The following is a 24,863-nucleotide window of genomic DNA, read 5'->3' as shown; positions in this document are numbered from 1 at the left end:
TGTGGCATCTCAGAACTTGGTTTTTGATGCAAGTGTGTTTCCCTGTTTCCTGCTCTGTGAAATAGACCGAATGCAAAAGCAGGTCATGACTATGAGCGTCTGAAGCTGCAGTGTATGAAGGCAATGGCAGACCTGCAATCCCTGCAGAACCAGCATAGCACCACCCTGAAGAGGTGCGAGGAGGCTGTGAAGAAAGCAGACTTCTACCAGTAAGTGGAAAGCCTACTAGGGGACTTTGTAAATTTTTTAACAGCCGGTGCATTTGTGCTGTATGCATTCAAGCTCAGCCTGCAGCATTTTTAGCCAGTATTCTGTTCTTCCTCACATATTCACAGCAGATTGCGTAGAACAGATTTTATTTTTGCAAGAGTGATAGGGATGAAGCCTTTATATCAGTTCAAAATCTCAGTTAAGCTATAAAAATCCCAACAGGTCTTCTTCAATTTGATTTAATCTTTGGGATTGTTTGAGGGCGGGGGGACTATTTGTATTATTTAGTAGCAGGGCAAATCATACATTTCTGGCTAAAGGTTGAGGGAAGAGACTAGAATATGCTCTATAAGTATTATCCTTTTGTAAAGAGTTCACCATAAGCATGCTCTGTAATCAGTATGTGAATCCTGTGTATGCGGCACAGCATCTTTGCCGTGAGGATAATGCTGCGAACGGAGCATTTGGTGTCTAGTGAAATAAGCTGTACTGAGTTGACATGAAGGGAAGGCTAGTCCATTTGTATGATTTTTAATGATGCCATACAGCCTCTGAAGTGTAGGGAACCAACATCTGGCCCCCAATGCAAACAGACAGATGAAGGATTATGTCCGTGTTTAAGCCTGTACTTTTGCGTCCTGTTTGCACATCAGAGAGAGTCTTTATTTATCAATGTCCTCTCTGCCTCTGTACTCAACCATTCACTCTAAGCAGCATGTTTTTGTCAATGGAAAATCACATTCATGTCTAGCAGTTTTAACATTGTACTTAAATTAGTAAGTCGCTAAACACTTAACCATTAACCCTTAGTAATTCTGAAGAATTTTAATTAGTCCTATTAGTGATTCATGTTTTAGAAAATTTCAAGTTAAAGCTTTATTACATAAGAGGTGCGGTTTTTTTTTTTTTTTTTTTTTTTTCCTATTAATGTTAATATAGTGACAGGAAGACCACAACAGCCCTGTGGCTTTAAATGAATTAATTAATTGTTTTTAGTGACAGCACGGTGGTGTGATGGTTAGCACTGTTGGTGCTCAGCAAGAAGGTCTTGAGTTTGACTCCACCTCCTGTCTGAAGGGCATGTTCTCCCATGTTTGCATGGGTTCTCTCCAGGTACTCCGGCTTCCTCCCACAGTACAAGAACAGGATTAGGTTAATTAGTGATTCTTAATTGCCTGTAGGTAGAACACAGTAAAACCATCTGTGAAAGTTAACACACAAAAAACAGTTTGTGAATGTGAAATTATGTCAACACGGGGTACTTCGTGTAATTTAATTTTTAGGTAGTTCTGAAATGATTAGTTTGACCACAAACTGCAGCAGTTAATCATTTCCAGTTGCAACAAAAGATTTGTATGCAAACTGTTGTGCTGGCTACTTCAAAACCTGCTTCGAGTTGGGTGTTCCAGTTAAGGAGATAAGACTGACGTGATTGTGCTGGAAAGATGACACCAGAAGAACAATATGTAATGAAATCCTGAAAGAAGAGGGCAAACAACACAAGAGGAAGTGGAAAGCACCCACAGAAATCTCATCAACATGATGTATCAATGGAAGAAGGCCAAAAAGGAGACTAAATTGCTCTTGACTAATAAAATATTTTTTTTAAAAAGAATCATAAAAAACAAAAAGATGGTGCTTACGTCTGTGAGAATAATCTGTAGACCAGCAGTAAGGCATGGCAGAAGAAGCGTCATAGTTTGGGACTGATGTTCTGCTTCAGGGCTAATATACCTTGCAATCATTAATTTATGCAGTTTACTTTGAAACTGCACCGAGAAATTGTTCCAGGAGAATGTCAAGGCAGCAGTTTATGACCTGAAGTTTGTAAGAGTTTCGGTGATTCAGCAAAACAATGGCCTAAAGCAAATCAACAACAACAGTAAATCATGTCCCAGTGGCCAAGTTAGAGTCCTGACCACAAATCAGCAGAGCTGCAGTGACATAACTGGCTACAGCAAACATTTCAGATGTTTTTAAGAAGCTGCTTTTAGCTACTACATTCAAGTATTAACTTACTTTCTTCATCCTACACTGTGGCTAACTGGTGCGATCCAAATGACGTGTGTGTGTGTCCCCAAATATTTTTTGATTTATGATTTACTAGCTGAATATATGTTGCCAGAGACACAGTAGATGGAGATGTATATATTCAGTGCTGTAAATGCTGATTTTAAAAATCGCTGGCAGCACCCATGGTTTGATTGTACCCATTCTGCTATCTCCACAGTACACTGCACAGCCGTCTGGTGAGCGAGCACACCCAGCTGAAAGAGGAGCTCGAGGTGCTGAGACAGGACAACATCCAGCTGGTCAGGGAGCACAACCATGTGAAACAGGCCTGCGAGGAGCTCAGGAGGCTGCATGATGATGATCAGAGGGAAGTAGCTGATATGAAGATGCTACACCAGCAGGTGCCTGTGTAATTTTTCAGTTCTGTCACCATTCATGCTTAAAAATGGGACACAAACAACATACAGACACAAAAATATAAATGGGTATATACTATCTAGACACTTGCAGACACCCCTTTCCATCTCTAGTTGGCCGCTGACATAAAATCAGTTGGATCTTGACATTTGAGATGGACATTAATTTGCTCTTGTCTCGGTGACCATTATGTCCAAAAGGACAATGTTGTTCAGACAAATGGGGTCAGACAAGCTCTGTCCTCTCCATGTCTCCATCCATCAAAACATTCTTTCAGATTACAAAAATGACTTGACCTGAGTCTCTCACCATTACTCAGTCTGACATTCACCGTGACTGCAGTCACAAGACCATATCATTAAATGTTAGCAATGCCTTATATAACCATGGAGAATGTGTATAACAGGGCTAGTTGATAGCAAGGATACGTTCCCCATTGTCTCTAGAAGTCATGTCATCATTGCATAAACTACTGTTCAGCCTCAGTCAAATTAGGAGTCAAATTAGTTTTAAGTGATGCCAGCCCAGAGAAGACATTTATTGTACAGTTGTTAGATTCCAATTACATACTATAATTTTTCATGTCTAAATGTGTCCTGGTTTGTCCGTTTTTGGCACTCTGTTCATGATTTGGATTAGATTCAATAGTAATTTAAACGTTACAAACAAAATATTTGTAAACATGAAGCCAGACTGAGTCCATTGGATCTCATCAGTGCTTAATTAACTAAATTAACTTAATTAACTTACTGGTAGCAAGTCAAAAAGTTTATTCAGCTGATTTGACAGCAATTCTGTCTGTCAGGTCGACTGTACTTATTGTACATTTGAGCGTCTTCATCTTTTAGCTGTGGTTGCTAATTGGTGAAACTGTGGTAACATTAATCACTGTTTCGACCACAGTCTCCTGCGATTGCTTCCTGTACAGTTCCCACAGAACTAGTAAAATTGAATGGCAATACATTTTTAATGGTAGTTAAGCTTATCCATTCATGCTAAAAGCATGTAGTATACCCCAGTTGCTGCTTGCATCAGAAGCAGACTGCCCTATAGGATGTTAAGAAGCTAGACAGAAGCTAGATACAAGTTATCATCTGGTTCACTACAGTTCAAGTGATATTTCAACAGTTTAAAGTAACATTTTGTTTAATCTCCACTGAAACGGGTAATTAAATGATTTAGGCACTTCACTTTAGATTTATATCAAACAGCACAACATTTCAGCATCTACAGAGTTGAAAAGTATTCCGGATAACTTTTTCCAAGTGACTGCATCAGCTCTTATCTTGATATAGTCCCATTATTGCCCTCTAATTCGTTAAATAACCCGACTTAATGCTATTTGCAGGTAATGAGAGAGGGCTCCTCTGATGTCCTTAACAAACTCTACGACACAGCTGTGGACAAGTTGGAGGCCGTGAAGAGTGACTATGAGACTCTGAGGAAGTGCTACAATGACAAGTTGGCCAGTCACAATGCCGATTTGAGTCGTTTGGACCAGGCTGAGGAAGAGAACCACCGGCTGCAGAAGCAACTCGACATGCTGCTGAAACAAAGAGATGCTGCCATCCACTATCAGCAGCAATACTCTTCTTCAATAAGAAGGTAAAGCTGGAATTATTAGGTCTACAAAGCCAGCAGGGCTACAAACTTCACACAAAAACTGAGCAACTGTTAAAAAACTAAAAAGCAGTTGCAGCAAATTATACTACAAACTGAGTACTTGAGTACAGAGCCAAAGTCAGATCTGCACAGTGCTTAAAATGTGCTTAATCCAAGGCAGATGAAGCTTTGCGGATGTCCTCCCATTTATAGTTTTCTTTTTAGATGCTTAAATTCCACATTTGATCAGTCTATGATCTTATTGTTCATGATTTTAATGTTTTAAGCACAAGACAGAGTAGAAATGTTTACCCTTTGGAAATTAATAGAGGCATTGAATCCACTGCATTCCTTAATCCCTGCCTGATGCAGGTTTGACAACACCCACCAAGAACTATCCAAGGCCACAGCCCACAATAAGGAGCTACAGCGAGAGATGGAACGGCTGCAGTCTGAGGTGACGCGGCTCAAGACCCAGCAGCTCAAGGCGGCAAAGGACGGCGAGAAGTACAAGGAGGAGCGGGACTCTGTGATCAGTGAATATCGCTTGATCATGAGTGAGCGGGATCAGGTGATCAAAGAGGTGGACAGGCTCCAGACAGGTCTGGAGATGGCAGAGGCGAAGCTAAAGAGCACTTCGTCAGAGAGACGGGTGGCCAGTGAGGAGCTGGAGGCTCTCCGACAGGTAAAAGCTAAAATGAGGGATCATCAGTGAGAACTGAAAACGGTTAACCATTTCACAGACGGGATCAGAAAGCACTGGAGGAATAACTATTGTGATAAGAGACATTTGGAATTATACATGCACTATAAAGAAATTAATTTCTTCAGATTTACAGGGCTCCTTTTAATTTAAGTGAAACTGTTAATGAAGAATGACCATTTGCGTAACATCTGTGTCTTAAATATCTCTTGTCGTTAAACTGCTGAAGTCATTCTTTTTGGCAACAGTCAAAGGTTTAGGGTGGCTAAAAAGTAACCACGTCATGATCACTGCTATTAAAACCCACAGTTCAGGAAGAGAAATTTGGTTATGCTTTTTAACTCTTCTGTGTAAAATGAACTTGAGAAGCTCTCCAAAATAAATACATAAAAAATCCTTTTAAGAGGAGAAAAATTCTTTAGTTCTTCATCTAATAGGAAGTTTGTCTGGCAGCATATCTTTGTGCTGAGATAAGAATGTATTCCTCCCCAAGGAGGGAATTCCAGAATCACAGCGATGTAAGAAACACGTCGGCATAAAAGGAAATGTACAACAATATGCAAATCATATTAAAATATTCCAAAATTCTCAAGGTAAAAATTTAAAAAGATATAGAAATTTACTTTTTTCTTTATTTTCTTTATTATTATTATTATTATTATTATTATTATTATTATTTATTTTATTTTTTTTTGATGAAGGAGCTGGCCTCAGCGCTGGTGGACAGGGACCGAGCAATCTGTGAAAAGAATGAGCTGCTGGAGAAATTCTGTCATGAGGTCAAGGACAAAGCTGAGGCCCAAAAGGAGCTGAACCAGGCCTGCAAAGACATCGAAACAGTGCGTGAGGAAAGAGATGTGGCCCGGAAGGAGAGGACAGAGGCCATCATCCAGAGGGACCAGCTGTTGCAAGAGTATTACCAGGCCAGACAGGTAGCCAGACGGACAGATGATTTATCATCACAAATGGAGGGATTGGTTTATTTCTCTGACAGTAATCCCTTCATCCCATCTCACATAGTAGTAGTTTTTTATTTTATTTTATTTTTTCTTCAATCGGCTGGCTGGTTTCTACATATTGATTTCTGTTGAGAAATGTGTACTCACCCATCATTCTGTTTGCAGTGATTGTCAGATTAATTATAAAAGTCAGGGATGCCTACATTAGGAAATTACCAATAATTGTAGTGACAGGCCTCACTCTCACTTCCAAGTACACCAGAAATCTGCACTGCGTCAGAAATGGATTGTTAAGCAAAACTGTAGACTGAAATGGAATTAATGCAACAGTGTATCTAGTGCAAGCGCTCTAGATACACCATCAGACTGAGTTTTACATTTGTTTTATTATATCTGGTTTATATACCTAATCCAGTCTATGGCTGTTTTATACATCATAGATGGAAACTACATCTTAGTTTACAGAAATTTGTTTTTGGATGGATGGAGTCAGCTAAGTTGAAAGTTTTGTTTCTTAAAAAAAGCAACAAAATGTCTTCATAGCTTGTAATTAATACCTTGTATTTAAAAAAACCAAAAAAAACCAACAAAGCACTTTATTTAGTCTATTGATTAGTGTACAAGCAGAAAAAATAAATGATCTATTCAAACAAACCTTTCTCACAGCAGCCATTCTGGCTGCTGCTAGAGGTAAACACAGGTGATACTAATCACATTAAAGCTTCACCTCAATAGAGGACAAGATTCATTATTCTAATTTGTAACATCTGTGTTTGTGCCATGTCAAGTCAAAATGACTGCTGTCAAACGGGTATTTGCATCAATGAGCTTTCAAGCTTAACTCGCACCAAAATTATGTAAAGCTGATAATTAAAAACATGTGTTGAGTATAATATTATTGCAAAGTTAGTGTACAGAGTGGGTGAAAGATGAAAATACTTTCTTATGACACACATTTAGAGGAATTTGCCACATGTTATCAAATACCATATTGGACTAAAAGCACCTTCACTTCTCCGGTGACATTTATCACCCATCAATTTGATCTACTCCTGCAGGAACAGGACTCTGCCACCATGAACATGGAACGAGCCACCAAGGAGATCGAGATGCTGAGGAAGCAGTATGAGGCCATCTCGCAGGAGCTGAAGGAGGCCTTGCAGGAGGCTGAGGTCGCCAAGTGTCGGCGGGACTGGGCCTTCCAGGAGAGGGACAAGATTGTAGCAGAAAGAGAGAGCATTCGGTAAGAATTTTTTTTTTTTTTAAAAATATAGATGTGGATGCATGTCATTGCGAGGAGGCTTGGGCAAAAATAGTTTGCGTGTATTTTATGTGACACCTGATGACAATATGTGCATCACTCAGTACACTGTGTGACAACCTGAGACGAGAAAGGGATAGAGCTGTGAGTGATCTGGCAGACGCTCTGAGGAATCTGGATGACATGAGAAAGCAGAAGAACGATGCGACGCGGGAACTCAAAGAACTAAAGTGCGTTATTTCTCCCAAAAGTTGTTTTTGAGACAGATGAATGTCTTGTGTTCTATTTTAGGTAAACTTGAATATTATTCATTGATTTATATTTGTGTTAAAAGTGCTTCTCTTCCTTAATGATCTTTTGTGCCACCCAGTGGATGAATTTTATTTACACAGGACAGTTCAAATTACTTTGAAATACTTACTGAAGAGCTACATATTTCATGTTTCCTGCAGAGAAAAGTTGGAAGATGAGCTGGAAAAGGAAGCAAGATATCGTCAGCTGATGGCCCACAGTTCACATGATTCAGCCATAGACACTGACTCAATGGAGTGGGAGACAGAAGTTGTAGAATTTGAGAAGCACAGAGTAAGGATCATTTAGAGTTTTTCTTTTTTGTTTTTTAAGAAATGTGATTTGCCTTTAGAGAATTGCACTTAATGAATGAACTAATTCAGAATCAAAAAATCATAATATTCCTCGTGATTTTTCATTTTTGCAGGACATGGATTTGAAAGCACTTGGATTTGATATTGCTGAAGGGGTAAATGATCCCTATTTACCAGGGGACTGTGGTGTATTTGTAACTAAGGTGGATAAAGGAAGTATTGCTGAGGGAAGATTAAGGTAACTGTCACTTTCCTCCTCAGTGTATATAAATGTTTTGATTTCCCTTTGTCATTTGACACCTGAGTTTTGGTTCTAATAATAAGCTTTATTTGGAGAATAGAAACACATTTTCATATTTTCACTTGTAAAATTTAGTATGCAGCACTCAGAAAATCAGATTTTTGATACATGTCAATTTACACAACACATCATAGTTGGCTTCTCTTTCATTATTATTATATTCTCTCTTATTTCTGTTCAGGGTAAATGACTGGTTGCTTAAAATAAATGACGTGGACCTGACCAATAAAGACAGGAAGCAGGTGATCAAAGCTGTGTTGAGTGGTGAGGGCATGATTAATATGGTGGTTCGTAGAAGAAAGTCACTAGGAGGACGGATCATCACTCCAATCCAAATAAACTTAGCTGGACACAAAGGTCAGCTTCAATTTCCAAATAAGTAATAAACTTCACCGTTATAATGTCTGCCTGACAAGCTAGTAATGACATTAAAGTGCAAAGTATTTGCGTTTAATTATCTGTATATGTGATGGTAATTGGGGTGTGTTTTTTCTAATTGTTTTTCCTCATAGACAGTGGACTAGGTTTGGAAAGTGGAGTGTTTGTTGCCACATTGGCTGCTGGCAGCCCAGCTGCTAAAGACTGCAATCTCACTATTGGTGACAGACTGTTAGCTGTAAGTATGATCACTGAAAAGTTTATCATTTGTTTGATAAAAGCCTGTTTGTTATCAAGAGATGGCTGTGGTCTCTAGTGCCCTCTACTGACCACATTCAAGTTGTTTTAAGACAAGCACAACTGCAGCATGTTCCAACTACTTGCCTTCAAAGTACAGTGTTGAAACAGAGGAAATTTGTTGTGTATATGTATACATTTCATAACTTCAATGAACATGAAGTAATGCAGCCAGTTTCACTGTTATATAGAGAGGATATAATGGAGACTGTGGGCTTCCAGTGAGGCTGACCTCCGAGATGAAGTAAAATCTGACATTACTAAAAATTCACTGGAGGTACCAAAATATCAGCTACAATACAAAGATGCTCACAGTACACTGCTGCACACTATTAACATAGTTTTGTAATTTTCATATGTCAGATAATATAAAATCTGTCAGTTAAACTAGGATTAAATGTTAGTGAAAGTAAGCTAGCACATTCCCAAACTTGCCCTTGTCACACAAACCATACATACAGGCCATAACACAATTATATACCGTAGTCTACTTATCTTTTGATTTCAGCACTCTTATGTTGGATAAAAAAAAAAAAAAGTCATGACTGGGAATCATTTTTGGCTTGACTATATTTAAGTTTTAGACCACCATATATGTTACACTTTATTGGTCTGGAATATGCCGGTTATTCCAAACGGCTTCCATTATGATCTGAATCTGTCTTTTATATTGTAATTTGTCCTTATGCTATAATTTTATCCCTGGCAGCTTTAACACTGCCCAGGACCCAAAATTCATTAATAGACCATCATTTGCTGATAGTCTTACATCATGCACTCTATCATAGCTGGCTGCTTTGATATCAGTATCAGTAACTGTACTGAATATGCGTCTAAGCTTCGTTTTTGGGAGGTCTCACAATCCTACTTAAGTCCTGAATTGTCTTGATGTCCTACCTACATGTTTGAGACAGGGAATTCAGTATGATCTCACTTTATTATTAAAAAAGGCTTGCATTATTTACAGGAATCTGATATTTTAAAAAATACCTCCATAATCCTAATCAAGGAATTTTTGGGACTTGATTACTTTTAAGGGCAGGTGGCCACTATTTTTGTACCCAAGTACACATCAGCCATCATTTTAATGGTTAATGTTGTGTAATGAGGATGCGCACACCTCAGATACCGGTAATCTAAATTCTAACCATAACTAGCACATTTGCAGACGCCATTTCAAGATGGAGTACGATGATGATGATGTCTAGGTAAGTAGGCTCTTATTTATGGGACTTTTTTTTTTTTTTTTTTTCCTCAGATCAATGGAATTGCGCTCGATAACAAGTCGCTCTCTGAATGTGAGTCTCTGCTGAGAAACTGCCGAAATTCTCTCAGCCTCTCCCTCATGAAGGTAAAAACTCCGTAACCCAAACACATACAGATTCTCACAACTGTAACATCACATACTGCTGTTTCTTCTAATAGACTCCCAATAGTCAGGCTTTATGCTAGTTGTAAAATGCTTACTTCGTGCAAATGCTCATTGGGTTAATAGACAATGCAAAGTCTTCTTAAACCTTAATTGCTACCAGTATCTTTAATTTTTAAATGCTATCTCAAGTTTGTGGTTAAAAATGTCAGCGATCGTCCATTTCATCGGAAGCTATTTATTGCATTTAAACTATTTTAATGTATATTTATCAACATTTCTTCCTGCACAGTTCTTTCCCCAAAGCTGTTCTGGGCAGAGTTTATATGAAACTTTGAGAGACTCTGAAAAGAACCCGCGACTCCAGTCCTGTGAGGGCCACACGAGAAACTGCAGAAACTCTAAGCACAATTGCTCCACACAAACTGACATTTGTAGCTGTGACTTTGGCAGCAGAGGGGAGGAAGCCTGCAAGGATACCGGTGACTCCCTGAATAGCAGCAGTGGCAGCACTCACTCCCACCACAAACCCTTTTCCAATGGTTCCCCGCATTCCCGTTCCTTTTCTGCCTCACATAGTCCTTCGGAACCCCACCCAGAATTCTGCTACCGGAGGCAGGACCTCCAGCATCGGCCTTTTACCTTCACCCCTCTTCTGTCCGACTGCAGCTCACCACAGGCTGCTGTGGACCGAGTGCAGAGCTCGCCAGTCAAGCCCAGTGGAGGCACATGGCCTAAAGTCATAGTGGGAACTGTTTCAGAGTACACCCAACTGTCCATCTATAAGAAGCCCAAACAGAGGAAGTCTATTTTTGACATGAATGCTTTCAGGAGACCTGATGCAGCCCAAAAACTGGACTACATGTCCCTGTCTCACTCACCGCAGAGCTCAGTGTCTGAATCTGCTCAGACACCCCCCACCCCACCAGCAAGGAGCGACTCGTTTAGGTTCAAGCATCGGCAGCAGAACAGCTCCGCGTCGGACTCCACCATTACCACCGGCACACCACCCGCATCCCCTGCCCAAGCTACGAATCCTAAGGACAAGGGAGAGGTGGGAAACCAATGCTATTTCATTGATGGCCCTCCAGGAGAGGCCAAGGGCAGCTCCAAGAAACCTGCTGAGGAGGAAGAAGAGGAGGAGAACCGGTACAGGACAGAAGTGCAAGGAAAAAAGAGATACCGGCCAAAATCAGCACCAGCACTACGTCGAAATGTGACTCCATTGCACATTCCTGTTCCTATTCAGGTAACTGAGTATTTAAAGAACATGTTGAGGAATTTACTATTTGACATTTTTATAGATGCTATGGTTTGTGTTATTTTGTGTCCCTTATTTCCTCAAAAATTAAAAGGCTTACAAGCTGTACGTTTGCTCCTTGCAGGTACAGAGTTTCTCTAACGATGAACACTCCCCAGAGCCAGTGGACTTGTTACGTTTCTCTCCTATACGAACCAATCGGTACAGCGTACAATATGCACCCAAAAGCTACAGTAGCATTGCATCACGTAAGTTATGGGAACAGCTTAATGTGTTCATTTTTTTTCCATTTTTTTTTTTTCACATTTCCAAACACTGCATGGATCACTAATAATAAAAATAGAAAGTTGATTTCGATTTGTTGGGGTTTTTTCTATTGAACTAATAAAGGCTTGATATTTATAGGATGGAAGTGTCACATAACTACTACTTGTTGATGTCTAATCCCACTATTTGTCCTCCAGACCCTGCACAACGAAGTTTTGCCCCTTGCCCTGCTGTGACGGCTGTCATGAGGAACCCTGTCTACACAGCCTGGAGCCATGAGGTCCAGGCCAACAACCCTCCTCCAGCTCCCAGCTCGAGCAGTCATCCTCATACACACACAAGGTGTTCTGTCAGTCTTTTCAACATGCACGAGTCCAACTCTTCTTCACGAGCCTTTTTACTGTTGTGAATCCTAAAAATAAATCTTGTCATTTTGCCATGTGAATATATGAATTAATGAGTATACTTATTTTGCATATAGTGTCAAGTAAAATTTTCTGTTTCAATCACACCTCATTCACTGCAGACATTTAATAGGAAGAAGGTAGCTGAGTCGACTAAACCACTACAATTTGTCGGTGAAACAGAACTCTCAATTCCAGGTCTTTGAATTGACTTAATAGAGTTCACCCATGATTAATTGAATTATTCGACAGGTAGAGTATCTTCAGTGCTGTTTTTGTCTGTTAGACAGATAATGCAGCAACTAGTCAAATACAACTTGGTGGAAATGTGGAGCAGGGACAAAGAAAGCCACCAGATTTTGGGACAGAATCAGGTCACGTCGTTAAGAAATTCTGAGCTAGGTCATCGGCCTCGTTGGAGAAAAGTGTTCTCCAAATGCTTTTTAAGTTTACTTTTTTCCTTGTTACGACATCTTGAAATATCTATATCTGTTAGAAAACTGATATTTTATCTCAACTGTTAGACTGTCTCTTTTGAAGCAGAGAGAGAGATTAATTAATAATTATTCTGTATTCTTTTTTTGCTGTGATTGTATTCTGCATACTTCTGGTTTTTGGTGCATTAGTTAGAAATAAAAGACAATTTCAGATGTTGTTGTTTTTTTTATATATATATATATAATTTAACAGTTTATTTTGATGCTTACTGCAAAGTAGACATTAGTTCTAGTAGTACTGTTTTTCATTTTAACCACAGATTTGCTAAATCCTGAATGGTGTATTTATAGCAGCGAAACAACTGTGTATCCTGCCCCAGATCTCATGGACAGATGGCATGTAGCAAATTATATCTTGCCCTGGGTTGAATAATTGACTGCCGGGGGACTTACGCAGGCCTTTTCTTTTTCCTCCCCCCCCCCCCCTCTACTCTAGCCCCCAGCATCAAGGTCGCCTCAGTCTGGACCTCAGCCACAAGCGCACTGGAAACCCGACTGAGCGGAGCTGCAGCCAACCACCACACAGTACTAACTCCTTGCCCTGCAGCAACAGAATGAGTATGTATGGTGCCCTAGTTTTATGGTAATCACGACATGTTTAAAATGTGAATAATGTTGTTTACATTTTTCTTAATTCAGTCCGCACTTATTTAGCCCACTATTTATCACTGCTAGCAAAACACCTAACTGGCGTCGAGTTGCATTGTTAGCAAACACTGACTTCTGTGACACAAAATTATTTAACTTTAATTTTACTCTTAAACTCATTATATTTATGCAATGTCAGTTTTAAATGCAACTCTCCTGTAATGAGTTAGAAAGTCTTGTAGCAGTTTAATTGGCTCAGGAGACGATGGTGATTAACTGGCTACTTCAAACATTTGCTCTGTGGTAAATATTTAGATTAGCAGTGTCGGGGAAAGGGGCTTATCACAGTTGTTCATATATTTCCTGGGGAATTCCCATATCAACATGGTTGGATACCCTCAGTTGTGTGAGAAAATGTTTCTTGTTTTCTTTTTTTTCCATTATGGGTCAACTGACCCTTTTAATAAATTTCCTGTTTTTTTTCTTAGGCACCTCTGGTACTCAATTTAGAGCAGAACGGATTAAGATCCCTCCAATTCGTTATCCTCGCGCCACTGGATCTGACAAAGGTACTGTTCAGTCTGGGAGCAACATCTACTGGTACCAAATGTTACTTCAATTTTTTAATATCTTCTGTCACTCCAGGCTCGCTTACACATTCGGAGGGTAGCAGCCCAACACCTCCAATGTCCCCTGTCAACCTGGACACGTCGTCTTTCACTAGCAGCCAATCGCAGAGCTCCATTTCCACCCAACCTAGGATATCAGTCAGCCCTGCTTCAATTGGTGACAGGCGAAAGGAAGGGTAGGCCAACCGAATCCTCGTCATTGTCCGAATCTTTATCCCACCATGATTCAGCACCACAAGACATGTTTTCCACCATTTGTCTGTACTTTTTGTCTGGTTCATTGTGATTAAATGCTTGCAAAGCAGTAAACAAAGCCTCGAGCCTCCATCCAACACTGTCACCACAATCGATCATTTTATTATCTTCACTTTCTTCTCTGCTGCTGAGCCTTGTAACTTGAAATCTTTCTGTCTTTGTCTGTTTTTATTTTTTCCCTGTCATTCTGCTTCTCAGATTTGTCTCTTACTGCACTTCCTCTGTTAGACCTCCACTTGGAATTAAGCCCAAGTTCTTCTCTTTAAGAAGCTTGAGGTTTGTCTTGTGCTGGTAGCACATACAGTATAAGCACTGTCTGCAGGACTGTTGGAGCACAGATCTTATCATTCTGCCTACACTCTGCATATATAAATGTTACAGTCTAGACTCACTTTGCAGCAGCGGTGCTAGATTCTTTTGAATGTTTAATAATGGCAGTAATGAAATGGATGTGTATCCTTAGGTCGTCATCTTCTCTGCTCATTATTTATTCAGAATGCTGTTAAATGTTGTATGATTGCATGACATGAAGTGGGATTTGAAAATGCACGCTTGCCACATCAGCCACAACATTAAAACCTTGTTCTTGGTACAGTGTGTTACAAAAACAGCTTGGACCATTAGGTGCACAAACATAAGACCTTTGGGCGTGTCTGGTATTGTCAGACATGAGGCTACAGGCTCAAGCATCAGATGCTTGATCAGATTGGGATTTTGAGAGGTTGGAGGCCCTGACATTGTCCAGTTGGGGACTGTCATTGCCTTCATATGGTGCTGCTGTTTTTGTGGGTGGTATCAGCCACATACCAGGATTGTGATTACTGTTATTTACTTTACCTGCAAGGGGTTTTTAATGTTGTGGCTGGTACGTGCATATTATTGTTTGAACAATACACATTTGTGTGAAAAATGTCACATGATTCGGTGATTATTTGCATACATGACATGCATGATAGCATGCAGACTCATATTGTGTAGGAAAACATTAGATTGAAGGGAAGAGCTTATTCTAATTTTTTTTTTTTTTTTTTTTTCCCTTCCCCAAAGTTGCATGCTTGCAACTTTTCTATAAGATGTCAAAACACATAAATGTTCGTTTTTTTTTTTTTTTTTTTTTTTTTTTTTTTTTTCTCCTGAAGGCCGTACCTGGGGGAGCCACGAAATGTGACGGTACAGAAGGGAGCAGAACCGCTTGGTATCTCCATTGTGAATGGAGAGAATGGCGGAGTGTTTGTGTCCAAAGTGACAGCAGGTAGCATTGCTCATCAAGCTCGATTAGAGTACGGAGATCAACTTCTTGAGGTACATTAGCTACTTTACTGCATATCCATGATTTATCTTTTTTTTTCTGCCTCTAATGAATCCCTTCTGTTTCCAGTTTAATGGAATCAACCTTCGCAATGCCAATGAGCAGCAGGCACGGCTGGTGATCGGGCAGCAATGTGACACGGTCACCATTTTGGCTCAGTATAATCCACACATGTTTCAGCTGGGGATTCACTCTCGTTCAGGGTAAGAGGGAGACGAGAGCTTAGCAGTGCCCTTTTCTGTATAAAGCACAGTATGTGCAAAGCAAACGCATGAGTACACAATCGTAAAGACTTCATACTGTAGCACAGGAATAAGAAATGGGTTATGTAATTATGATTAACAAATATTAACACTAAAAAGGAGATGGCACGAATGTGCTATAACAGTAAACAAACCCTAAAGTGTATTCTCTAAAAAACAGTTATTTGGACTTTAGGGTAAAATATTAAATGATTAGAAAAGATTCTGACTTTGTTTCTCATCTTTTTAGTTCTCGGATGGAATCCATCAGCAACCAGCCGTCACCCCATGACAGCGGAGCCACCACACCGGACAATCACTCCACTGTAGATTTACTGAGTGAGCAGGATGAAGGCACGATTACTCCTGCATCCAAACAAACGACTCCTGCCACTAGTCCACACATCTCCTCCAGGTAGTAGCTTTATATCTGCTTTTATGTTCGCTGGGTTGATATGGTGTTTTAATACAGCCCTTTAAAATAGACTTTGAATCTACTGGTCGAACTTCTTAAAATGTATTTTTCTTTCAGGCTTCCTGGTTCAAATCCACGCAGGGTTCCAGAGTATCGGTTGGTGAGGCTGAAGAGGATCCACGTGGAGCTGGGAGTTCAGATCTGTGGAGGGAACCTTTATGGCATCTTTGTGGAGAGTTTAGATGATGACAGCCCTGCTAGGGGTCCTGATGGTTTACTGCCTGGAGATTTGATGCTGGAGGTATCTTTCATATTTGTCAATAACTGTGACGCACCAAAGTTGTCATGTGTTCAATAAAAAGTAAGTTGCAGTAGCTGTAGTGAAAACAATACTGGACATAATTGTGTGATTTGTGTACCTGTATTATAATGCTCTGAGGCTAGAAGAAAAGCACATTAAAGCAGGTTTAGACATAGAATCTGACTGCTTTCTGTCTTATAGATGATTGTCTTTATAGTTTTAATTTATTTATTTATTTTTTTAACAGTACAATGGTGTCAGCATGAAGAACAAAACTAAAGAAGATGCTTACCTGGAATTGTTGAAACCAGCTGAAACGATCACCTTCAAGGTCCAGAACTATGCAGACAACCTTGATGCAGTAAGAGAGAGTACCGGAGATGGATTTTTCATAAGGTACCCTGAATATTTATCAGGCCACTGAAATTAAACTGCTGAGATGACATGAATATTGTGCCTCTTAATTTTATGTTAAACAAAATCCAAAATGGAACCTAACCACCGGGAAATGGGCAGTAAAGTTTGGGAACATTGAGCTAACAGAACAGACATGTTTTGGTGATTTGAGTGTCAGGTCAATAACTCGTTGAAGCTTGTAGAGTATAGCTTGTAAGACTTGTTTTTCCATTATAGTCTGCAAAGCTTTGTTTATCATGCCATTGACATCTTCCCCAACTACTTTATTCATATTTGGCAGAGCACTTTATGAGAGAGTGGCAGAAATGGAGCAGGAGCTAAGCTTTAAGAAAGATGACATCCTTTATGTTGAAGACACACTACCAAATGGTAATTTTGGCTTCTGGATGGCCTGGCAGCTTGATGAGAGTGCACAGAAACTAGAGAAAGGACAGATTCCAAGTAAATACATGTAAGTACAGTGTAAGAATTTGTGGTTTTCTGATTTAGAAAATCTGTTGAGAAATTCTACATTCATCAAACTTTAATGTTAAAGAACATTAGTTTGATAGCATGTTGATATGGATTGAAATATTATCTCCATAAGGATGGACCAGGAATTCTACAGAAGGCACAGCATGGCTGATATGAAGGATGAAAACGGCACTAGCAGGACGCTGTCTGCTGCTGCTCGGAGGTCATTCTTTCGCCGGAGGCTAAAGCACAAACGGAGTGGATCCAAGGATGGAAAGGACATGACGGCTTTGGACGCCATTAGCACAGATTCTTTACCCATCACAGAGGGTGAGAAACTCTCTTCTAAACACAACTTTATTTAAAAATGCACAAAAGACACATAATTGTATAAGAAAGGTTGATTCTGGAATAAGCACATATTTGGATTTTCTTGAGCGCTTACTTCACCAGCATTGCATTATACTGTCGTCACATTGTTAAACTTACAAAGGACTGTTTGAAATCAAAAAGTTCACAGTGAATACAGCAGAATCTGATTATTGTATTTCACACACTCCTTCACAAGAGTTGGACGTAAAATTACCCACAAATCTGTTCAACCACAGGCAGATTTGTCAGAGGTTTGAATGTGGAGCACGCTGCAGAGGCTTGCTCACTTTCTAAGCATCCAAGATTTAATTTACTGGATATAGTCTTGACTTCAGTCAATTTATCAGACTTCACACAGCTGCATCTGGAGGTGCAACAAACATAATTACATTTCATCACAGACACCACAGTTTTACCAAATAAATTTTAGTCTTTGGTGTTTAAAATAGTTACCTTTAAGTGTTTAAAGAAAAGTTCATACATTTATTTTTTTTAATGAAAACCTTTTCCCAATTAAGCCTAATCTCTAAGACTTAATAATGCTCTCAAGTTTGAAAAGTTCAGATTTTATTCTTTAGGCTTGATACTAGATAGAAACTGCTACTTTGAATGTCCCTATTAACCTTACGTGATGATTTGAGAGGCAGATCTCAGGCATGAAGATGTGTTTATATAGCTGGATTTTTCTTGAAAGAAACTGAAGCTTTCACATAACACAGAAACCACGGTTAAAATGAGCAGCAGTGTCTCTCTCCTGTTATGCCTTTGGAATAAATTGCTTTGGTTTATTCCCTGCACAGACGGCGTGAGCCTCATGTACCAGCGGGTTCAGAAGGTGGAGTACTCTTCGCCTCGTCCAGTGCTGATCTTGGGTCCATTAGTGGAGGCCTGTAAGGACATGTTGGAGAAGGAGGCTCCTACCAAGTTCTGTCGCTGTTTGCCTGGTGAGCTTCTGATTTGTGTGAATTTATACATGAAGGATGTGTGTGTCCATCAGACTTGTGTTATTGCGCAAGGGAGATTTCACTGAGAGCTACCTAACATGAAACTCAAAGATCAGAGAACTTGACGTGTATATTAAAATAAAAAATGTTGCTTTTTTTTTCTTTACTTTTAGAAATTATGAAGGCATCTCAGCAGGCAATAGAGCGTGGAGTAAAGGATTGTGTGTTCATTGATTACAAACGGAGGAGTGGGCATTTTGACGTGACAACAGTCGCCTCAATAAAAGAAATCACAGAAAAGGTAAATTTAAAATAACCTTAATCTGCACTATTGATTTGCTTGTCCAGAAATGACACATTTATGACCCTGCACCAATAGCAGTTGTATCTTGAAGTTTATGCACTGCTGTCTTTCCAACTTTTCTTACAATCTTCAGAGGACTTTCAGCTGAATTCCAAATAATGCAATACAGCCAAACTTCCAAACTGATTCAAATAACTTGATTGGCTACATATTTTCAAAGAACCTTTATTTTTTTTATGTTGACATTTATGTTGTTGTTGATATCCCATAAACTGCTAGAAGTCTTTAAACACACAGAGCGTGAAAATAAATATTTTCTGCAGTTTTTTTTTTTTTTTTTTTTTTTTGTTTTTTTTTTTAAACATCTCCCATTTCTCATGTTGTCTTCTCTCATAGGACTGTCACTGCTTACTTGACATTGCCCCTCACGCCATTGAACGTCTTCACATGGTTCACATCTACCCAATCATCATATTCATCCGCTACAAAAATGCCAAGCAGATAAAGTGAGTAATTTCATGCCTGCTTTGACTTTTAAAATATTTTTTTTATTTCTACCTGTCAGACATGTTGAGCATGCTTTGTGTTGTGGTACCAGTTTTGTTTACCCAGTTATTTGTCAAGCTCCAAACCTTGAACAACATACAGAGAGAACTCATCCAAAGCTTTTGCCTCTGGAGGCTGTTTCTGAGAAGAAAGGGGAAAATGTGGGCCATAGCATTTTCAAATAAAGCCACATTCATGAACAAAACTCATCCGTATATTCTGAACTAAAGTAATAATCTGTTTCTATTTTGCAAATAACTACTTGGGCATTAAATCAATATGTAATCTAAAAATGTCAGGTCATAAAGAATTATTTAAAGATTACTTAAAGTTCCCCCATTTTAAAGCCATTCTCACTTGAAGGACTGATTATTCCTGATTATGCTTAATTTTATCTGGCTTGAGACAGTTGCTTGGGAAATTGGCATCCGCAGAAGTCTTGCTGGTTTTATAATCACATTTGCCCTCCATCCATAACAAAACGAATTGATCAACCAAAATTTGATCAGCATCATTAGTTGCGAAGACACGACGTGCTCTCTTCCACCACCTGTTTTCATCGACTGATGGTGATGGCTCACAGATCCTCTGCTTTTTCATTTGTAATCCGTGGGAAGATTAAATCTGCTGAACCTTCGGCATGGTGCTTCATGCACATGCGCACACAAACGCATGCAAATCAGGGCAAACTCGGGTCGGGCAGGAACAGGCTTTTTCCACCACGCACGTACACACACGCGCGTCCATAAATCTATGAAACGGTGCAGCAGGCAAACATGGTTCAGATTGATTCCTGCTAAGCCTTCGCTGTCATCAGCTGAGTGCCAGCTGTCCTGGGAGGGGCTCACGAGGCCTGTGGCTCCGCTTCGTGGTGTGGGTGGCTAAAAACACACGATGCCCTGCCGGCCTCAGCTTCCATGTACACAAAAACACACCTCCCACTGCCTGCTGCAGCAACTGACAGGAGCCCAAGGTTTTTCATGGGTTTCTATCCTCTGAGAAGCATCAGCAGACCAAAATGTTGACTGCATAATGAGTGAAAGGAGAGAGACAGTGGTATTCTAGGTTAAGTCAGAGGTAAAAGATGAAGACTGGTAAACACATGAATTCTCAAGGCTTTGTGCGGTCATGGGTACTGAGTGGGATGGATGGGTTTAAAGTAGGGAGATTTCACTGAAGCTAAGCTGTTAGATTTCTTGGCAGAAATGAGAAGTTTTGCTGTAAAAACTAGTAGATATCTCCTTTAAATTGCATCTATAGTTACTTTAGTCAACATCTGAGTATTTTTTTATTTTATTTCGATAAAATGCTAATAAGGGTAGTTGATCCTTGTTAACTTTGCTGATTTATCCAAAAAGACTTTCTTGTCTATTACTGCCAGTAGAATTTCCAGGAAAATGGTTTTCATTTAAGTTAATGTTGGCAGTAGCAGCCCAGAAACATGAATAATTTATATGCAGTTGAATTGGGATAAATGTATTCACATTTTTGTATAAAAGAAATTCACTCTAAATTTGTATTTAGCAATGTTCAAGATGTATTAAAATATCCACACACTATTATTACTGTTTATAAACATGTCTGCAGATTTTTAGTAATACAAAATATGGAAATTGTGACTGTTTTGTTGACATCAAGAATCTGACACTTTGAGTGTTTGAAATGAGGTTTTGTAGCAGGCTGACAGGGCTGATGTTTCCTCAGAGAGCAGAAGGACCCTTTGTACCTGCGGGATAAACTGTCTCAGAAACATTCCAGGGAGCAGTTTGAGGCAGCGCAGAAAATAGAGCAGGACTACAGCCGCTTCTTCACAGGTTGGTGGGATAGGCTTATGTTCACTCGATGTTAATTTGTATACAGGCATTATAATTCTAATTATTGTAACCTTAACCACACCTACAGTACACAGAAATGTGTAACTGCAAACTGAATCCCAGTTTACAAAGAAAGGTGTATTTTTTGTAACCATTTTTTCACCTCGGGCTTAAAAGTCAGTTCATCAATAATCAGACACAAACTGTTTAATGGCATTTATCGCTGTATGTCCAAAATTTTTGGTGATAGTCTCTGAGATTTGTTTTTAACTGTATTTATTTCATGTTATTTAGAGTTTAGTCTTAAAGAGGAGGTATTGGGAGCACTGTATGTGTGTTCTTTAAGAAGAGTTAAAGTTCTGGTATCTGGAGCAGCAGACAGTCTGACACCCAACTGTCTGCCTGATTAATGACTAGAAAAGGAGGCGACTTATACACAAGGGCTTTTGCAATGAACACATACCACAACTGATCCCATCTATTAGGGAGAGTTGGCCGGCCAACTTCTGCACACATGCCACGATTGTGATTATATTTATCAGCACTTTCATTAAAAGTATCTGTTGATAGACAGCTTATACCAGTTTGTCTTCACAGTTTACAACTGTAAGTCTTTTATTTCCACAGTCCTGGTGGTTGGTGTCAACATTAGTCTCATTACATGCTTGATATAATTGAAAATGAGTAGTGCTTGGATTATGCAAAAATAAGAAAAAATCACATTGGTCTGGGAGCTGAGTGACTGAATGGGGAAAAAATGAAAGAACTTTCAATGGGATGTGTTAACCACAAAAATACCACCCTCCTCCCAACTGTATTGCAGGTATTGTCCAGGGAGGCAGCGTCTCCTACATTTGCACTCAGATCATGACCATCGTGGAGCAGGAACAGAGTAAAGTACTGTGGATTCCAGATGGAGCCCTGTAAAAGTATCTCCCCTTGTTCATGTCAACCAGAAACATTCCAGGATGTAGCGAAGATGTTCAAATCCAGCAGTTCACAGCCGACTCGATGGTTAACATCCAATACTTCTCACTTACAGCAATATCAGCACACATGATTTGCAATATTCCTACTACAGTAATTATGTAGTACAGAGACTTGTTTACACTAGTCTTCAATACTTGAATTGTGTATTCCCTCATATTCAGTAGCACTCCTTTAATCCCTTGAATTGTCAGACCACAGGGACTCTGCATCAACTCCAAACTGAAGATGGACCACTGTGTTCCCTCCTTGATATTTATGTCTTCTCTTGCCATTTAATTTATCTAATCAAGTCAAAGATGTTGGTTATGATCCTTTGTTATACAACTGTAGCTCTCTAGTGAATAATGTTCTTATTTATAGAGGAGAAATTGCTTCCTTCACATTATGTCAGTCTTTATTTGGATCATTTCACTCCTCTCATATAATATTGTGCCAAGCTAAATATATTTAATACACCACACTTATTAACACTGCAATTTTCCTTGTAAATCACGCAGCAGGTTTGCTAGTTTCTGCCAATATTCTTTGTCAGGTGGATTTTTATTTTTTTATTTTTTTTTTGTTTTTAAATTTAAGAAGGGATTTTATTTTATTTTTTTCATCTGTTGGCTAAACACATGTACGTGTTCCTCGAATTTTCACGTCAATCACGTTGAGAGCATTTCATCTGGATGTCAGATAAAACACTTTACATCAGGCTTTCTCCAAATGAAGGTTATTGTTTCTATAAAATATTAAACATTCAGTTAATGGAGTGCAAGTTGTCTGTGTTTTCTTTGCACATCTGAATGCTAACATCAGCTCACAAATAGCGGGCTGGTTATTTGTCAAGAAAAACTGGACTCAAGTTGGACCTCAATCAGTGCACAGTTTGTCCTCGAGGGGGAGTAATTTACCACTAGACGAGAGAAAACAAGATGTCCTGTTTAGTACTTTTCCTTACCATGTTTTATAACTGCCCATATAAATACTCTTATTCCAATATTTGGAAACTTTTTACATTTTGGGTTTTCTAAGCCTTTAATGCGTGGTGGCGTGGAAACAATGAAAATGTATGGTGTATGGTGTATTCTCTGCTGCAATGTGTTTTTTAAACCCGTATTTCCATCACTGCTGGAGAAAACGTTTTCTCGTTTAAAGGCTCCAGACATCCTTAGATTGATGTTAAAGCTCCATATAAAGATGTAGGACACCAATAAGAGAATTTCATTTTCGTCACTTTGCCCCACCTTATTATAGAAATACAGTTTGAAATGTGATTATAGTTTAGGAACATAGATCTAATGTACAAAACTAAAACGTCCGTACAAAATTAAGGGTTTAAAAGCACGGTGGCTCTAACCATAAAGTTACAACCATCAAAAATTGATGAAGCGGTCACTATAAATAACCAGACATCAAGATAAGCATCGACGTCTGCTATTGATGGCTCCTCCCCCGCTACCTGTAAATCTGCGATGCCATCTTCCAACAAATGGATGTGACAGAGGGAGTCGGAGAACGAGAATTGCGTACAAGAATAAAACGGTCATTTTTTTTTCCAACCCGAACGATATATCCGTAAAGGAAACGACAAACTGCGGCCTTTGACGCGAGGACGGCATTCAACAGTGCGCGGTGCTGACTTCAAGTAGCGGACCTGCTGAAGGCTACGCTGTAAAAAAACAAAAAACAAGGTGGGGGAGTGAGTGAATCGACTGGCGACGACAGCACGCCTCTTCAGTGTTATCATAACGCCGCTGCAGTTTCAGCCATCGGATCTGTGAGAAAACCGTGAGTTTTGAGGAGTTTGAACAAGAAATTTGATTTTTACGCACACGTCTAACGGATGACGCGCAATCCCGGCAACGAACACGCGTCGTGAGGCGCACGACTGAGATCTTAATTTCAAAAGAAGTTTGGGGGGTTTTTTTTGGTTTTTTTTTTTTTTTTTTTTAATTGCGAGTGTGGCTCTTGTGGACTTTAACTTTTACATCTTTGCTTAGAGTGAAGCCAGATGAGATGGAAGAGGAGCGGAAGGTGGTTGGCTGAACATGCCTGAGCCGTTGTGGCATCAGGGGGCGCTGGCTGGAGCTCCCCAAAGGCCCTGAATCCCAGTTGAGTTGATTGTTTGTTTTTAGGGGCTGGCAGGTGACCAGAAGTCGGTAATGCCGAAAAACAGGGAGAGATTCAACCCGAACCCATCCATCCACATATCCAAGATGAATGTGATCATCCCGTTCTCACCAGATGTGCCCTGTGATAACAACGGCCAGCGGATGTGGTGGGCTTTCCTCGCCTCTTCCATGGTCACTTTCTTTGGGGGTCTCTTCATAATCCTGCTGTGGAGAACTCTCAAATACCTGTGGACCGTATGCTGCCACTGTAACGCCAAAAAGAAGGTACGCCAGCTCATTTCATAACGCAGCACTCCTCCATGAAATCATCATAGAGGGGTTTTTGTGTAGCAGCCAGTTTGATTTGTAGTAGGTCCAATCAAAGTGCATGACTCTGAATAATGAACTCTGCTATTCTTGGCTTAATGTCACATACAATGCGAGCCTGTTATAATAAAACCTCTTTGATCTTGGACTGTAGGCTGTTAACGAGGAAAGTTGGTCCTCGTTAACAGCAGGTTTGCAGTTGGAGCTACAGCTGACACTTGTTGGTGCACCGCATTCAGTTTGTTCTTAGTTGATTTGAAGGTGATCCAGCGCACAAGTAGCCTACAAGTATTGTAAAAAGCTTAACTATCATACGA

The 24,863-nt window shown here is 39.7% G+C and overlaps 2 protein-coding genes across 15 annotated transcripts in view; both read left to right on the top strand.

The window, feature by feature from the left end:
- Nucleotides 1-22,878, top strand: part of LOC147323477 (disks large homolog 5-like) — a 30,335-nt gene extending 7,457 nt beyond the window's left edge. For 4 of the 5 annotated variants that reach the window (XM_086303850.1, XM_086303849.1, XM_086303852.1 and 1 more), the window contains exons 4-34: nt 66-209; nt 2,441-2,624; nt 3,989-4,245; nt 4,615-4,927; nt 5,647-5,877; nt 6,963-7,147; nt 7,270-7,395; nt 7,618-7,750; nt 7,884-8,008; nt 8,253-8,428; nt 8,584-8,687; nt 10,005-10,097; nt 10,408-11,364; nt 11,501-11,624; nt 11,841-11,985; nt 12,981-13,102; nt 13,621-13,701; nt 13,778-13,937; nt 14,215-14,292; nt 15,156-15,318; nt 15,395-15,528; nt 15,818-15,982; nt 16,100-16,283; nt 16,531-16,679; nt 16,981-17,151; nt 17,287-17,483; nt 18,326-18,469; nt 18,643-18,770; nt 19,170-19,279; nt 21,024-21,133; nt 21,957-22,878. In XM_086303850.1, the coding sequence (XP_086159976.1) occupies nt 66-209; nt 2,441-2,624; nt 3,989-4,245; nt 4,615-4,927; nt 5,647-5,877; nt 6,963-7,147; nt 7,270-7,395; nt 7,618-7,750; nt 7,884-8,008; nt 8,253-8,428; nt 8,584-8,687; nt 10,005-10,097; nt 10,408-11,364; nt 11,501-11,624; nt 11,841-11,985; nt 12,981-13,102; nt 13,621-13,701; nt 13,778-13,937; nt 14,215-14,292; nt 15,156-15,318; nt 15,395-15,528; nt 15,818-15,982; nt 16,100-16,283; nt 16,531-16,679; nt 16,981-17,151; nt 17,287-17,483; nt 18,326-18,469; nt 18,643-18,770; nt 19,170-19,279; nt 21,024-21,133; nt 21,957-22,060 (5,497 nt within the window). In that variant the 3' untranslated portion in view covers nt 22,061-22,878. The remainder of the gene's footprint in view (nt 1-65; nt 210-2,440; nt 2,625-3,988; nt 4,246-4,614; nt 4,928-5,646; nt 5,878-6,962; nt 7,148-7,269; nt 7,396-7,617; nt 7,751-7,883; nt 8,009-8,252; nt 8,429-8,583; nt 8,688-10,004; nt 10,098-10,407; nt 11,365-11,500; nt 11,625-11,840; nt 11,986-12,980; nt 13,103-13,620; nt 13,702-13,777; nt 13,938-14,214; nt 14,293-15,155; nt 15,319-15,394; nt 15,529-15,817; nt 15,983-16,099; nt 16,284-16,530; nt 16,680-16,980; nt 17,152-17,286; nt 17,484-18,325; nt 18,470-18,642; nt 18,771-19,169; nt 19,280-21,023; nt 21,134-21,956) is intronic. The other variant, XM_086303851.1, reaches the window with a different exon arrangement.
- A 697-nt stretch (nt 22,879-23,575) lies between these two features.
- The window catches only part of LOC147323476 (calcium-activated potassium channel subunit alpha-1a), a 102,013-nt gene continuing 100,725 nt past the window's right edge, over nt 23,576-24,863 (top strand). For 3 of the 10 annotated variants that reach the window (XM_086303838.1, XM_086303839.1, XM_086303836.1), the window contains exon 1: nt 23,576-24,504. In XM_086303838.1, the coding sequence (XP_086159964.1) occupies nt 24,271-24,504 (234 nt within the window). In that variant the 5' untranslated portion in view covers nt 23,576-24,270. The remainder of the gene's footprint in view (nt 24,505-24,863) is intronic. The other 7 variants (XM_086303842.1, XM_086303841.1, XM_086303840.1 and 4 more) reach the window with 4 other exon arrangements.

Source organism: Aulonocara sp. 'chitande type north' Nkhata Bay, linkage group LG8 (assembly GCF_057382095.1).
Source record: "Aulonocara sp. 'chitande type north' Nkhata Bay isolate Kocher_YH1m ecotype deep benthic linkage group LG8, A_spYH_male_GT1.1, whole genome shotgun sequence".
Classification (NCBI taxonomy): Eukaryota; Metazoa; Chordata; class Actinopteri; order Cichliformes; family Cichlidae; genus Aulonocara; species Aulonocara sp. 'chitande type north' Nkhata Bay.
This window is presented reverse-complemented; position numbering and strand designations above follow the sequence as displayed.